Source organism: Cetorhinus maximus, chromosome 16 (genome assembly GCF_964194155.1).
Source record: "Cetorhinus maximus chromosome 16, sCetMax3.hap1.1, whole genome shotgun sequence".
Lineage (NCBI taxonomy): Eukaryota > Metazoa > Chordata > Chondrichthyes > Lamniformes > Cetorhinidae > Cetorhinus > Cetorhinus maximus.
Window position 1 is genome coordinate 57,041,784 of NC_135894.1, and position 16,647 is coordinate 57,058,430.

Consider the following 16,647-nt stretch of genomic DNA (forward strand, 5'->3'; position numbering starts at 1 on the left):
GCGATGGAGTTCAAGTCTGCACATATATCTGCATTCTGCTGGTCCATGGTCTCTATGGCATCCACCATCCTCCCCATGGAAATCTCCATGTGTGTACATGTGGGCACCACTTCATCAGAGAGCAGGCAAATGGACTCCTCCAACTCACGTGCTACTCTGTTGAGGGCTTCCAAAAGCCCTGCGTGATGTTCCCCCGCCTTCTGCTGACTCTCCATGATGAGTCCGAAGGCCGAATCTAGAAGCTCATCATTGGACCTCACAGATGTCTCTTCCCCAGAAGTCCTCTAAGTGCCGGTGGGAGCCACAGATGGGGTCATGGTCATGAGCTCCGGAGGGTATGAGCCTGATGAGATGTGCGGGTGTGTGTGAGGGTTAATGGTGCTGTCCCTTGAGATCCCTGTGGATGTGTAATAGGTTTGTGAGTGTGTGAATTGAGAGTGATGAGATCGTTGACTTACTTTCATCCTCTTCCTGAACTGAATGGCTGTCTTCCTCTGTGCTCCAGTGGCGCCGACCACCACTTCCACTGCCTTCCAGGCCAGATTAGTGACTCTGTTGGACCTCCTGCAGCCAGGGCGGGGGTAGAGGAGTTTACAGTGGCTGTCCACTGCATCCAGAAGGCACTCCAGAAGGCTGCTGTCGCCTTTGTTTTCAGGCCATCTGTCGCCTTGAGCAGTTCTGGTCTGTAGACATGAAGTAGGCTGTGCTCTGCTGCGTTTTAAATATGGAGCCCGGAGCAAAGAAGCACTGAGGTCATAGTGTGGCGGGCAAATCCGAGCCTGCCCTCCAGTGATCCGGCATGTTTCCCGTAAATGCATTATTACGGAGGCAGGACACGCGGGAAGGGGACAATATGGCGTGAAAATCTGCCATTGCTGGTGGCGGATAAAACATCACTTTTCACGCCCACCACTGCACTTAGTGCAAATCTGGGACAATTCCACCCTGTATGCCAGACCTCCAAGACACCAAGCTACTGTTTGAATACTTTTAAAGCAAATATAAACACCAATATTTAACTAAGACATCTGTATAAAAGCAAAATACAGCTAGAGACTAAGACTGGAAACACCTTTATAGCTGAGATCAGTAAGAACAGCTAAGTGGGTATATGACTAAGTATATACCGTACTACACAGACTTTACAGTTTCAATAGAATCCCTTCACGTACTATGACTGCTGGAGTAGCTCCATCTCCTAATAGCTTTTTCTTAGTGAAGAGAATGAGAGCCAAAGAGAACAGCACCAACATTGGCCATAGAATTAAATCCAGGTATTTGCGACAGATCAGGAGAAGCAAAGTGCTTATGCCCAGGACTGTGATTTTTGTTTGTTTTTAAATTATTGAAATTATGGTGCAGTTCGTCAGAGGACCAGCATTCAATGTCACAGAGTGAGGGAATACCGTATGGATAAGCCAGCATGCAGTGTCACAGTAGTTTGATTGTATGCCACAATCCCTGACACTTCTTCAAAGTACAGTACCTTCCTGTGTACTGAGGGTGAGAACATCACTGTGCTGACTGCAAAATAAAGTACACTGTTTGGATTTGGCGAACAGAGGGTGAAGGGAATCAGCAAAGGGAAAAATAATAATAAAGTAACCTATCTTATAAACAAGAAAACTAAAAATAATTAAGTGCCTAGAATCCATGGGCCACTGATCCCAGCAATGCCAAGGTCGTGCCCACTGGGGATGACCTTGGCACTGTGCCATGGGGGCACAGTGAGGGCCTCTTCCACATCAGGAAGGTCAGGATTTCAAGGAGAGTGGTGATATCTCCCACTCCACCTGGTAAACAACTTCATGGTTTCCAGAGCAGCCTTGACAAGGGGCCAATTTTGAAAAATGGAAAATTTTAAAAATAATACTCATCTTTGCAAATCTAGTCTTTGATCCTGTTCTGGAAATCCAGGGGGTTCCCATTTCCACCTGTTTGTGAGGTAAGCCTGACCAACTGATCATATTCCAGGCCTCACTGCAGGTGTTGGGTGCAGAAACCCCAACATTCAGAGTCCATGTCCCTAACTTCAATCTCCAGTAAGACAGCCAAAGTGAAAACTCCAAGGGAAGGCTGAGACCTGGTGTGACAGCCATAGACAGCCCACTTTACCATCTCCCTTTAAACATTGGGACTATGCTGAAATGGCCACGGGCTTTTGGGACCTTAGTTTTAAAGTTTAGTGTTTTCATATACACAAACCTACAAAACCCAGAGCACTTGACAAACAGGCTCAAAAAAGCTGATAATTCAAATCACTGGGAACTAATCCAGTGGCTGGAAAATCACCCTGCACTTATAGTGAACTGACAGGAATCCCTCCAAGCATCAATCTAAACAATTCATTTCTATTACAAATGGCAGTCTCTTAAAAATTGGGCAGGGACTAAATTTAAAAAATTGGATTGGAATGTCTCCCATTTGCTCTTGGAATTGGGCTAAAAGCAGTGAGAGGGAAAGGGTGGAATTGTCCCAGATTTGCATTAGGTGTGGCAGCAGGCAGGAAAAAGGGTGTTTTAGCTGCTGGCCGCAATGGTGGGTTTTTGTGCTGTAACATCCCATTCCTGCGTCATTAATTATGGATTCCCGGGAAACTCGCAGGGTCGCTGGTGGGGCAGCCTCTGATTTGCCCACCCAGCCGTCACCTGAGGCCTTCAGTAAAGCAGGTGCCATATTTAAAGGCTGTCCCTGTAAAGAGCTAGCGCTCTTCAAGGGATAGGAAGCTGTTGGGATATGAGAGGGGAGACATGCTGCCCCCAGATCTAGCAATATCCCACCAGCGACCTCTTTTTCACCCAGAGCGGGGATTGAGAACATCGTGGCAGGACTCCACTGCATCCAGTAGGCACTTCAGGGAGATGTTGCTAGATCTGGGGGCAGCATGTCTCCCCTTTCATATCTCAACAGCTTCCTATCCCTTGAAGAGCGCTAGCTCTTTACAGGGACAGCCTTTAAATATGGCACCTGCTTTACTGAAGGCCTCAGGTGACGGCTGGGTGTCACCAATCCAGCATGGGAGGCGGTGGCAGCGGTGGTCAGTGCCAATTCCCTGAAAAAGAGGTCAGCCATCCAGCGCAGGAAGAAGATAAGTGGTCTCATCAGTCCTGCCAGGGTAAGTCACTCTCCTCATCACTCTCAACTCCCAAAACCATCAGACATCCATAGGGATCTCACACCTCAAGGGATAACACCACTAACTCTCTCACACACCCTCACATCTCCATCAGGCTCATACCCTCTGCAGCTCACCTCCTCATCCCGTCCATGGCTCCACTCACCACACAAACATTCCACGCAGTGACACGTGTCCTGCTCACACTTTCTCCACCTGTTTTCATGCAGGAGAAGCTGGCTCACAACAGCAGGGAGAGGTCCCAGACTGGGGGTGGAGTGGCCCACATTAGGCCCTTCACTCACTTTGAGGAGTGTGCCATTGCGCTGACTGGTGAGGACGTGGACTGTGCCTGCGGTGACAGTGATGTTGGCAGCGAACACCCGCATGAGGATCCTGCACCACATCATCCCACTCACAACACAACTGTGGGTGCTCTCTTTCCTGCTTTGATTCTGCTGCCACGCACTAATTACCTCTACTTTGATTCACAGGGAGCTCTGCCAAGTGACTGACACCCTCAGCCAGCCAGTCCCTCAGCTCCATTCAGGTCCTCACCTCCAGCCAAGAGGACACCTCCTCCATTGGAGAGCTGGAAATAAGCAGCCTGGAAGACCCATCACAGCGCTGACCCACACCCTGCACCAAAACAGAGACACACACCTCGATGGGACCTAGATCTAGAGCTGGGGTTCACAATCTGGTGGTCACCTCACGGACATGTGTCCACAGCAGGAGGAAGCAGGTTCAGCCAAGCTCCCTGGCACTCGGAGGGCTGCTGGGGAAGAGGCATCTGTGAGACCTGAGTCAGATGACAAACCTCTTGATTTGGCCTTCCAACTCAACATGGAGAGTCAGCAGAAGGCGGGGAACATCACGCAGAGCTGTTGGAAGCCCTCAACAGAGTGGCATGAGAGTCGGAGGAGTGCGTCTACTTTCTCTCTGATGAAGTAGTGCCCACGCCTGCGTGCATGAAGGTCTCCATGGGAAGGATGGCGGACGCTGTGAAGACCCTGGCCCCATCAAAACGGGGAAATGCGTGCAGACCCGCACTCCATCGTGGTAACCATGGGTAAGTTCCTTCACTGGCAACATGAGAGGGAAATGGGGCACCTTGATATCTCTCCAGGTGCTCCTTCCCCTCAAGGAGTCAGGCAGGGGCCCTCAGCCACCCAAAGGGAGGAGGAGCAGCAGCTAGATACCACAGGTCATCCACACAGGAATTTCAGAGGCTGTTCTCTCCCTCCGAGTCCCCTTTGCCTGTGACCTCCTCAACCTCCTCCCCTGTCACCCAACTGGTGGGCAGTCAAAGTAAGCTGGGGCCCTCAAGACCTCGGCTCTCCAGAGGATCCACGCCGAAGTTATCAGAGGCAACAGGGCTAGGCATTGCGCAGGCTGTCTCCACCCCTACTGCGGATGTCAGGGCAGCACCTAGAAGTAGAGGCTGCAAGGGTGAGCACGTTTTGTCACTTTATAATCTGAAAATATACTCACTTTCACTGAATAATGTGTAATGTTGTCTACAGCTTCACTTACAGGCTTTGTGAGTCCTTCCACTGCATCCCCCCCACCCCCCACCCCTGCTAGCAGTTCAGCTGCACGCAGCTGGCCCACAAGTGATTCTGGAGGGAGAAGTGTGTATGTGGCAGGGCCTTTCAGAGACTCAGGCAAGCATGCTCACATGCACACAGAGCCTTCCTCCATCACACTCATCTCAATATCCTGAGCATTTCAGTGCTGCCTGCTGGGGTTCTCTTTCAGGTGTCTATCTGAGTTGACCTGCATCTCCGCCCACCCACTGATCACACTCCCATGCAACACCTGTGCCCGACCAACACAAGGCTCCTTTCACTTTCGATTTTAGAAGCATGGTGGTTGTTAAGTGTGATTTCAGCTCCTCCACCCATTTCCTTCCCCCAGTCACACATGGCCTTTCTCCCATCACTGTTGAGCCCCCGGCATCACCTTCCACCTCCCCACCATCACCTACCAAACACAACACTTTTTTTCCCCTGAATTGTCCAGGTGAACGTGCACATTCCCTATCTTCCCAAGAATCCTCCATCCACACTGACCTCCCCAACCTCCTCCTTCCCACCTCCAGGGTCCATGTCTGCCTCTGAGTCCCCACCAATCATCCTCACAGTCCCTTCTACCACTACTGTCGCACCCTCACCCTCCCACCCTACTGGCTCACTCTGCAATCTCTCATTCTCTCCATTCCCTCCCACTACGCCCACCCTCATTTCACTCCCCAGGATGCAGTCATCGACTCCACAGACCCCTCCCTTACACCTTCACCTGGACACTTTCCTTCCCCCCCGCTCTGAACTCCTTCCTCCCCCAGATTCCTTCCCACCTCTGACCTCCTTCCCCTTTCCTAACTCCTTCCCTTACACCTTCCTCCCCGTTTACACCTACCTCCTCAGCTGAATGTAATGCATTCTCCCTCATTACACCCTCCTCCCCCCCCCGTACTCCCTACCCCTCCTTCCAACCTCACACCCCCCTGACACCATCATTCCCCCCCACCCCACCCTTAATCCCCTTCACCCCTGGTACACCTTCCTCTCCCAGTCAAACCTAGACTTCCTCTCCCACACCTCACCCGCCTGGTATATCTTCCTCTCCCACTCACAGCTGGACCTTCCACTGCCCCCATCAACGATCATCCGTAGCAGACAATGGCCAAAACACTGAAGTCCTAAAGCAGACCCCAGGCATCAACAGTCACCTTCCACTTTCCATGAGCTGCTTCGCAGTGGAGCCATGGCCATGAGGATCCACCCAGCATGTGATGCACGTGTTCCTCCGGTTTCCAGCATCTTCTGCTCGTCGATGTCCATGATGTGAGCAAGGCCCTAACAGTAAGTCCTGACTTCTACACGTCACACTCATCAAAACGTGTTCTGGGCCAGAGTGTTTTCTCGCTGACGTGGGCAGTAAATTGGAGACGGGGAGATGATTCTGGTGGGCAGGGCTTATAATGCTATGCAGGTGTATTAAAATGCCTCTCCTGACACCTGGCGGCAAGAAACACAGCCTGCCATTGACGGGCAGAGTGGACGATTGCAAACTGGTTTCACAACAGCATGAAACTGATTTTTGGCCTTCCTGCCATATTGTCCGCTCACGCCTGCCATGACGCTGGACTCCAAAGGGGACGGAAAATTCCGGCCACAGTTTCTAACAATCACCTTGGTTGATGTCACGAGAATTCCTTCATTATGAGGTCTTCCTTCAGACTCTTAAAATAATAATTATATTGGAGTTAATAGATACTTAGAGAAATGTAACTTTTATTTTGGTAATTTATCATTGATAGAAACATCCCAAAATGGCACCTTCTGCTGGTCATTGAGTTTGGATAAGTCTGTTTCCAAAATGTTCCTGCCTGTACACAACAGGCCTGGATTTCCTCAAGTTATCAGCTACTTCCTCTGTGGCTGCCCATATATTATAGGAACAGGAGAGAGAGCTCACAAAGTATTGTGTGTGTGTGTGTGTGTGTGTGTGTGTGGAGAGGTGAGGTGGGGGGATAGTGGGGTGGGAGGGGTGGGGGGAGGGTGGTGGTGGGGTTGGGCTGGTGCTTTTAATGTGGAATGAATAGCAAACATGTGGAGAACTGGTTTTTAAAAGCCAGGCCAAAGAGGCAACTCTAAGGAGCATCTTTTAATGAAGAGAGAGAGGGAGGGAGGGAATTCCAGACTCTGGGGCCCAGGCAGCTGAAGGTATGGCCACCAAGGGGCAGTGATGTAAATTGTGAATGTGCAAGAGGCCAGAATTAGATGAGCACAGATACCTCAGAGGATTGTAGGCTGGAAGAGATTACAGATATAGGAGAGGGCAAGGGCACAGAGGACTGTGAGAGGGTGCAGTTGAAACAAAGAGAAGAATTCTAAAATTGAGGCATTGTTGGACTGGGAGCCAATGTGCAGTTGAGGTCAGTGTGCATAAGGATGATGGTTAAATGGAACTTGATGCAAGTTAGGATAGAATTCTGGGTGAGTTCAATTTCATGAAGAGTATGGGATTCCAGCCAGAAGAGCATGGTCTTGTCTACAGGCATGGATGAAGATTTCAGCAACACATGAGCTGAGGCAGGGGTGGAGCCAGGTGATGTTCCAGAGGCTACAGAGGTCTTGGTGATGGAGCAAATATGTGATCAGAAGCTCAGCCCAGGGTCAAATAAAGCGTCAAGATAGTGAACAATCTAGTTCAGCCTCAGACAGTTGTCAGGGAGAGGGATGGAGTCGGTGGCTAGGAAGCAAAATTCCTGCTGGGTATTGAAGACAATGCCTTTGGTCCCTAATATTTAGTTGGAGGAAACCACTGCGCACCCAGTACTAGATGTTGGATAAGCAGCCTTTCAAATCAGAGACAATGGCCGGAATTTTCCAGGTATCACCCCACCTCACCACCCCCACCGCCCCCCCTCATCCCCCACCCCCACCCCTCCACTCCGTGGCGGGTTTCCCCACGGTGGGCTGCCGAGCCATTGAAATCTCCGTTCACATTGGTGGGACCGGAAGATCCCGTTGGCATGAGGGGCTGGAAAATTCTAGCCAATGTTGGGCTCGAGAGAGGTGGTGGTGAGGTAGAGCTGGCAGTCATCAGCACACATGTGGAATCTGACTTGATTTTGGATGAAATTGCTTAGTAATAGCTTTTATTTTCTTTCACCTTGTTGCAACTAAAGTGCTTGTTTTTTTTTCAGCGGAGCTAAAGAGTTATCTCAAGGACCTCCAGAAGGCCAATGATAGTGCTGTCAATGAACTCACCAAGGCTGATGAGGAAATCTCCCAACTGAGAGGCGAAATAGCTAAACTAAGATTTAAATATGTGGAAGAACTGCAGGATGCCAAGAAAGAGAATGAGTACCTCAAAGATAAGGTGTTCAATTTTAAGAATTACTGAGATTAACCGGATAGCATTTTAGAATACTGTCATTGCTAAAACAGCAACTGTAGGAAAGCAAGATCAGATTTGGATATGATTTTTACACTGTTGAACGACCTTACATCTGTCACCAACAAATCTTGAATATGATTAATGGCCAATTAGTTGAACAACTGGGGGAATCGCTACAACTCATGGAATTGTACCCGAGTAAAGGAGTTAATGGGGTGAAATTCATCTTGCATGGTGGGACAAGTCGAACAATAAAGTACATCACCAGTCCTTCTTACACTTCAACCAATTTGTCTTTTCAAGTGCTAGAAAACAAAATGTAGTGGATGGTAAAATGGGCTCCCAATGCCCAATTACCTATTTTGCTTCACTACATATTTCGCACTACCACCGGAGAGGAACTTCACACTCCAATCCTTTGGAGCAGTGTAGAGGAGTCTATATAGGAAATTGTATGATTTTAAAACTAAAAATATAATGGTGTGCCTGGCTACTTCCAACTCAACTTGTCCTATTCCCCTGTCCTTTTCCAGTAAAGCCCTGGAAATTTCCTTTCTTTAGGTGCTTATCCAACTGCTCTCTGAACTCCATGATTGAATTTGGCTCCCACTCTCAAGTGGTGCATTCCAGATCCTAACCATTCACTGCATAAAAATATTTTTCTTCATGCCACCATTGGTTCTTTTGCCAACCATGGTGCCCTCTGGTTCTTGACCCTCCCACCAATGGGAGCAGTTTCTCCCTAACTATTCTGTCTAGATTCCTCATGATTTTGAATACCTCTGTCAAATCTCCTCTCAATCTTCTCTTCCCAAAGGAGAACAACTCCAGCTTCTCCAATCTATCCATGCAACTGAAGTCCATCACTCCTGGAACCATTATTCTAAATCTTTTCTGTACCTCATCACAAATTGTGATGCCCAGAATTAGACACAATACTCTAGTTGAGGTGGAACCACTGTTTTATAAAGATACAAACAAACCTATTGGGCCCCTTCCCTCCATTCAAAGAACCCAGTAGTCTGCAGGAGAGGCTGGGCAACAGTCAAAAGGTAGGAAACATTAGGGAACTAGGCCCCATGAATGTTTGTACACAAGAGGTGGGGAAGGGACAGTCAGCATTAGTTCCAGCAGGTGCATAGGGCAAAAGACAGAAAATCTAGCTCAGGAATTCAGTAGGTAAGTTTTGCAAACTTTTTCACCAGTATGCCGTGCAAGGAAATTCTAGCCTAAGGTTTTTACTATCGTAAACAAATATAAAAAAATAATTTACAACATGATTAAACTTGCATGTAAGGGATAATTTTCTGACTTTTTACTCCCTGGGAGCACATATCATAGTTCTTTTCTTGCCTTTGCTGAAACTGTACAAATGTAACGCATTCCTTGTGGGTCTGGCAGACTTGGTGCCTTTAAAGTGCAGAACAAAAGATTGAATAAATAATAGAATCAAAATTAGTTATGGTGTATGAAAACCACAGGTGATTTCCCATACATCAGCTATCCAGCATGTGTTATTTTCCCATTATAAGCAAATATACTTTATTATAATTAGACATCAAATGAAAATCAGGCTTGTTGGAAACATGAAATTAAAATGAAAAATGCTAGTTGTGTCAGAGAAAGATAAGCTAAATTGAACTTATCTCAAACAATCTGCTGCTCTCCGATGCTGATTGATCTGCAATGCACTCCCAGCATTTTCTGCTTTTTTCTTTTATTTCAATTAAATATAAAGCATTGTTAAATTAGTACATAGACGCCATCTAGTGGCTATTTCTGTTTCTTACATTGTATCAAGATATTTAGTCTGAAGTGATTTCCCCTCACATTTTATAGTTTGTGATTTTCAAACCTCTCTTTGGGTACTTTGGAATGTATCATTCCAGGGGACGATCTTTCTTAACCTCTGACGCTATCAGCTGCCCAAAGCAAAACATTACCAGCATTGCAGGAAACATTTTTAGGACTAAACATAAACTGGAATAATGTGCTGGTATGTCTGAGGCAAGCGGAAATCTTAAAGATCCCAATCAGAAAACCTACACAGTATTATACATAACATGAATAATAGTTTGTGCTTCGTTAGTTCAGCTACCAGTATGCCAATGTGTGGTTTATCAAAATGGTCCTCTGATTTACTCTGGTTCCAATACTCTCAGATTAACAGATTGCATTGTGATTCATCCCGACATACTTTGGAAGACAACACTTTTGGCTTACTGGATGAAATTCAACAATTACGGAATGAGTCCCGAAAACTCAGAGAAGCCAACCACAGACTTGATGAAGAAAACCGTCAACTGAAAGATGTACTGTGGGATTTCAAGCAACAGCGTGAGTGGCTCTCAAAGAAAAGCTTCAAGAAAAAGAATGTAGTAATTACCAAAAGGGGTATGATTTTAAAATTCAGCAATCTCAGAACCTCACAGTAATCTTGATATAATCAATAAAAATGGTCAACAACCTGGTATATAACAGGACTGGGAATATTATTAATTGCTACTTGTATAAGAAAAACTCAGATTTCATAGAAATGACTTGTATTTATGAAGCACCTTTCATGACTCAAGAATGTTCCAAAGCACTTTATAGCCAATGAAGTGTCTTTTGAAATGGAGTCACTGTTGTAATATAGGAAATGTGGCAGCTGATTTGCACACAGCAAGCTCCCACAAATAGCAATATGATAATGACCAGATCATCTGTTTTTTCAGTGATGTTGGTTGAAGGATTAATATTGGCCATGACACCAGGAAGAATTCCCTGCTCTTCTTTGAACTAGTGCCATGCGATCCTTTATGTCCACTTGAGAGAGTAGATGTGGCCCCCAAAAGACAGCAGCTCCGACAATGCAGCACTCACTCAGTGCTACACTGATGTATTAACCTGGATTCTGTGCTTAAGTCTTAGAGTGGGACTCAAACTGACAGCCTTCTGAACCTGAGGCAAGCTTGTTACCAGCTAAGCCACAGCTAACACCTTATAGTTATATGGTACCAATGAAATTGCTAAGATGTTGCTTGGTAGGTCTGAACATTGCTGGTTAGTTCTACAATGTCACATTGATTCACCTCTGAGTCAGAAGGTTGCGCATTCAAGTTGTATTAGACTTGAACAGTTTAGCCTGACATTTCTGTACTGTTAGAGTGCTGCACCATTATAGGTAATATCTTTCGGATGAGGTGTTAAACCAAGGTCCCTCTGCCTGGCTGTAAGAGATGTCATGGATGTCATTTGCAAATGAGTAGAGATCCTGATTTCTGAGCCAACGTTCTTTGTTCAACCATCACCGCTAAAAGCAATTATTTACTCGTGGTTTATGAAATCTTGCTGTGCACATATTGATCACTTTATTTGCCCATGCAGGAGCAGTGATGTGATTGGTTCTGAAAAGCATAGGGACATCTGAATGATGTGATAATGCACATATAAGTGAAAGTCATTTCCCTCTTTCTTATACATATTACTGCAAAGCAACAATGGCAATTTCAATGGCAAAGATAGTTTGGCAAGAGTACTGTTAACATCACATGAGCAAGGACAAGATTTAACACAATGTTAATGGATTACTGTTTGCAAATCTCTTAACATCTTCCACTATGATAATCTCATTTTCTTCCTTTAATTGTTCACTTTTTAACCATAATTTGTCCCCCCTTTCCTAAAAGCATAAGTTCAGAATAGTTCATAACACTCCACAACATTTTAGTATCTTACTCAAATTTACCACTCATCTTATGTGAGCCAGGATACTAAAGATATCATAGTCAAGCTTGATTCAGTTTTCACCCAATGTCCACACACACTATGTGCAGGCATTACTAGATTATTATCAAGAGCAGGAGGCTTGGTCGGTTTTAAATCCCCTCCCTAGGATTAACTGCTGCCAAGAGTGAGATCAGCTAACTCGGCACATACTTGATGTGTATGTAGGGCCTGCTGCTACACTGGGAAGTGTCTTTACCCACTAGATTATCAAAATAATCATATAGGGCAGAATCGTCCCAGATTTGCACTAAGTGCAGTGGCAGGCGAGAAAAGGAACATTTTACCCGCCGGCCGCAATGGCGGCTTTTCACCTCGTAACATCCCAATCCCGCCTCATCAATCATGTATTCCTGGGAAACACGCCGTTTTGATAGTGGGCAGGCTGTCATTTGCCCGCCACGCCGACACCGTGATGCTTCTTCACGCCAAGTGCCATATTTAAAGTGCAGTCTCACGTACACCCCTCAGTGCTTCCAGCCCAGGACTGCTGTACAGGAGACATGGCCTCGAAAGGCAAGAAGACTGCAGCCCCCCAATTCAGTGACATGTCCCTGGAACACCTTTTGGACTCCGTCGAGGCCTGCGTGATGTCCTCTACCCCTGCTCCGGCCACAGGAGGTCCAGCAATCTCACCACTCTGGCTTGGTAGGCGATAGCAGTGGTGGTCAGTTCCAATCTGCACTGAAGAGGTTATCCATCTAATGCAGATAAAGGATGAATGATCTCATCCGTGCAGCCAGGGTATGGCAACCATCTCATCGCTCTAAACTCACACACTCAAGCCCATCACACATTCACTAGCATCTCACTTATTGCCAACTCAAGGGATATCACCACACTCTCTCACATACACCCTCACATCTCCATCTGGACTCATCTCCTCTGGTGACTGCCTCCTCAGCCCTCACCATCTTGAGGCCACCTGCACAGATCAACTTGTGCCCCCACACACACCCTGGGATACCCCCTTCCCCAGTACAGCCCTCGTCCTGCAGCCCCTTCCCTTGCCTAAGGCCACTTCTCCCCCTCCCCCAAGAAAGCCCTGCTGCCATTGAAAAGCCACCCTTGCTTTATGGCTGGTCTGGTAGGTAGAGACCTGCCCGTGAGCCCCCTTAAAAGTGATGTGGTGCTCTCTGTGAAGCCTGGCGCTGATGACTGCGGGTGCTGCCTGAAGCAAGGCAGGCAAACAAACCTCAAAGTCCTGAGTGAAGTGCAGCTCGCCTGGTGCACATCACTTATGTTTGGTTGTGTAATACATCGGCGTGCTCGGATGATCCAGCTCGGGGGGTGATTCTGGCGAGCTGGCCTTATGATGATAAGCAGATGTACTACAATGAGGTTCCTGACATCTGGCGGCAATGGCGGCCTGCCATTGACAGGCAGAGCAGATGATTGCAAATTGGTTTCACAACGTCGTGAAACCCATTTTTGGCCATCTCAGCATATTGTCCACTCATGCCACCAAACACACCCAACGCCAGAGTGCAGGGAAATTTCCACCCATAGTCTCTCATCACCAAATTAGACATTTAGGAGAAGTTTACAATTACAGAAATATTGACATCTGTCAAGATACCTTTATTACGAAAATATTTTTGAAAACAGGACTCAGAATAAGAAGTATCGCTACTTGGAGGAAAATTCTAGAAGCTCTATGAATTGTCTGGTGCAAGTAAACTGTAACCATACTTTGGTTTTTTATTATTATGTGAAAGCAACAGTTGAACTGCATTGAGGAATGTTGATGTTGGTGATGGGAAACACTGGACATCAATACAATATAAATTTGTTTTAAAGTAAAATAAACACATTTCATAGGCAAATTCGCCATTTCAAATTAAATAACATGGAAGCATAGCTTAACTTTTCTACATTGCATTTTAAGAACCAATGTTCTTCCCCTAGATTTCCCTACAATATGTGAAAACAGGATACTGCTATCAAGATAGATATGATTAATTGCATTGTGTCAGCTGCCCAGTGCATTGATATGGGAAATAAGGAGAAGTCCAAGAAGGGAACATGGCTAATGTGTAATTTTTCCACAGGAATTATATTTCAAATCTTCAAACTTAAGGACACTTAACGTTTTGTGTGAAATGTCTTTATGTAAGTGAATTGGTAATTCTGTTAAAAGATTTTTAACGAACCCAATTTCAAGGTACATGTTTGATGTGGTTAGCTTTCATATCTGTTTGAAAATAGTGTTCTACATTTAAATCGAATAATGTGTTGTGATCCAAAGATGAAAGTTCCTATTTGTTTTGTTATCTTTTTCATTGTGTGTTACTAGTATCAAAATGCACTAATTATTTCACAATTAATTTTAATTTATAATGCGCTTTGCACTTCCAACTAACATGGGAAATTTACATCACTGGCATAAAAAAATTATTGACCTGACCCAATTGGTTCTGTATTATTAAATTGCCACTGTTTTAACTTTCAGGATGGCTCCTCATTTCTTTTGGTGAGTAAGTTGTCTATCTTTGGATTGCTAGGTGGTGGTGCAATATCAGCACAGAAGTTAGAACTGCCTCAAAAAGAACAGGAGAATGTCCTACAGGAAAAGTCTTCTCTTCCGTCCCATTTCCAGGGAGCCGTCCCACCTTCCCAGTTCAGGTAAAGAGAGAAAGTGCTTGTTAATGTCTGCCACGATTACGGGTTGACGTAATTACCTTAAAGTTCTTTGGCTGCACTGAGTTCTCTCAGTGCCCCTAACAAGGTGGATGGGTTTGCGAGTGGGTGGCGGCTAAAAGTGATGAAATTGTCAGCATGTCGGGAAGCCAGTGGGAACCCACCGACTTCTCCCTTTAAGCTCATCATGATCTGAAACCCCTGTAGGAAGGGGTGGGGTTGACTATTTCAACATGTTAAGTGCTCATTATCTACCTCTTTAATCCTGATTCTGACATGAACGGTATGTGCATGGGTTTCCTGGAACTCACCAGGGAGTGCAAGGTGAAGGAGATGAGCTAGTGACAGGCAAGTTACGCTTTAAACTGAGATTTCACAACTGCTTCTTTGCCTAAGTAAAAGGTGTTTCCTCATGGGCTTTGTTCTGAGCATGCGCTTTCACTACTTTGAAGGTCATTTCTACTGCTTTGGAGTCTATTGAGTTTGATCTATACTTCCCAACTTTTAATCTTCAGATCAGCATGGGAAAGCTTATACAGCTCTACCTTGGACTTCAGATAAGAAGATGAATAGCAACAGCAGCACCTTTTTCCTCAATCACTGGCAGTCTGCACCACAGAGCTCTATGTTGCAGCAGGTGATACCCTAATGCAGGATATAATGGCAGGGGATACAAAGGCTTCCTGGACATGAGCGAGCGTCAGTGTTTCAGGAAGCTAAGAGTTTACCGTCAGGTGGTTGCTGACATTTGCAGTCTTCTGAAAGAAGACCTGCTGCCAAGTGAACCAGATGGAGATGCATTGCCAGCGGCTGTCAAATTTCTTTTACTGGCGTCTTCCAGGGACCTGCTGGTGATGTTTGTAGAATCTCACAGTCTGCCGCCCATAATTGCATGTCCCAGTGACTGGTATCATCTTTGGCAATACTCAGCTCTTCTGCAGCCACCAAAAGATCATGTGCAAATTTCCCAGGGAGCTGACATGCTGCTTTTACCCGGGGCTAGTCAAGCTTCCCTGGGAGATACACAGCTCGAAGCAAAGTCAGCAGATGGCTCCTTGGAGACAAGGGCTACTCTCTGAGGATGTGGCTGATGGCACCCATGAGGGATCCAGACGATGAAGCTGAGGAAAGGTACAATAGAAAGGACCTGACCACCAGAGCTGGTATAGAGCAAGCAATCAGAACGCTGGCCATGGACATCAGGTGCCTGGATAGATGTCTTCACTATGCAGCAGCCAAGGTATCCAGAATGATTGTGATCTGCTGTGCCTTGTGCAACAGTGAGGACTGGATCTCCAGCATGAGGAAGAAGACCGCACTTCAGAGGAAGAACAGCATGATGTAGCAAGGGCAGCAAGAGCTGCACAAATTGTTGTCTGAGATGACCTGATTTAGGCGTACTTCACTTAGACTGAGGCAGTGCAGCCAATTGGTACACAAATCCTGAACCCATTGCACAGAGAAGTCCCATATAGCAACCCCCTTTACAGACAGCCATTTTTATTTTTAACCCTTGGTTCTCCCATTCTTCACAAGGCAGGAGGCCACTTTGCAGGCAGCAAGCAAAAATGGGCAAGACAGGATAATGGTGATTTGAAATAAAGTTTACGGTGTTGTAGTAATTATAGTTTGATAAATATTAGGACTGTAGCTTTAAGAATAACCCTGTGTTGTAAGATCACATGGTCTGTATAAACCAATCAGTTAGCGGCGTGGGGAACCTCTTGGAGAGAGTTCTTTTTTAGTTACAGAGTTAGATGCACATATGTAGCTGCTGCTGCTGTCTTGTAAATAAAGTTCAATGTTTCCACCAAGAAAAGTTGCCTGGAAAATCAGATGCAGATAAATCAAATTCGGTACTGCCCCTCATCCAGAAATTGTGAGTATCTAAGATAGTTAAAAAGAAAGGAAGATAAACTCATCTGAGATGCCACGGTTTGGCAGAATCAATCCCTTTGAATGAGCCACAGACAACTGGTCTCAATATATAGAACATCTTGCGTTCTACTTTCAAGCCAATGAAATCACGGGGGAGGAAAAGAGAAGAGTGATTCTCCTGAGTATTTGTAGGAGCAAAACCTATAGTTTAATTCGAAGCTTGATGGCCCACAGTGCCCCAGGTTCAAACACCTTCAGTGAATTAGTAGACCTCATTAAAGGACATTTTCAACCCAAGCCCTCACAATGCAGAGGTTCAGATTCAATTCACGGAA

General features: G+C 45.9%; 1 protein-coding gene across 1 annotated transcript in view; it reads left to right on the forward strand.

Moving 5' to 3' along the window:
- The window catches only part of LOC144692014 (uncharacterized), an 86,795-nt gene that overhangs the window by 51,074 nt on the left and 19,074 nt on the right, over nt 1-16,647 (forward strand). The window contains exons 4-6 of the mRNA XM_078560572.1: nt 7,833-8,008; nt 10,189-10,420; nt 14,299-14,419. Coding sequence (XP_078416698.1) covers nt 7,833-8,008; nt 10,189-10,420; nt 14,299-14,419 — 529 coding nt within the window. The remainder of the gene's footprint in view (nt 1-7,832; nt 8,009-10,188; nt 10,421-14,298; nt 14,420-16,647) is intronic.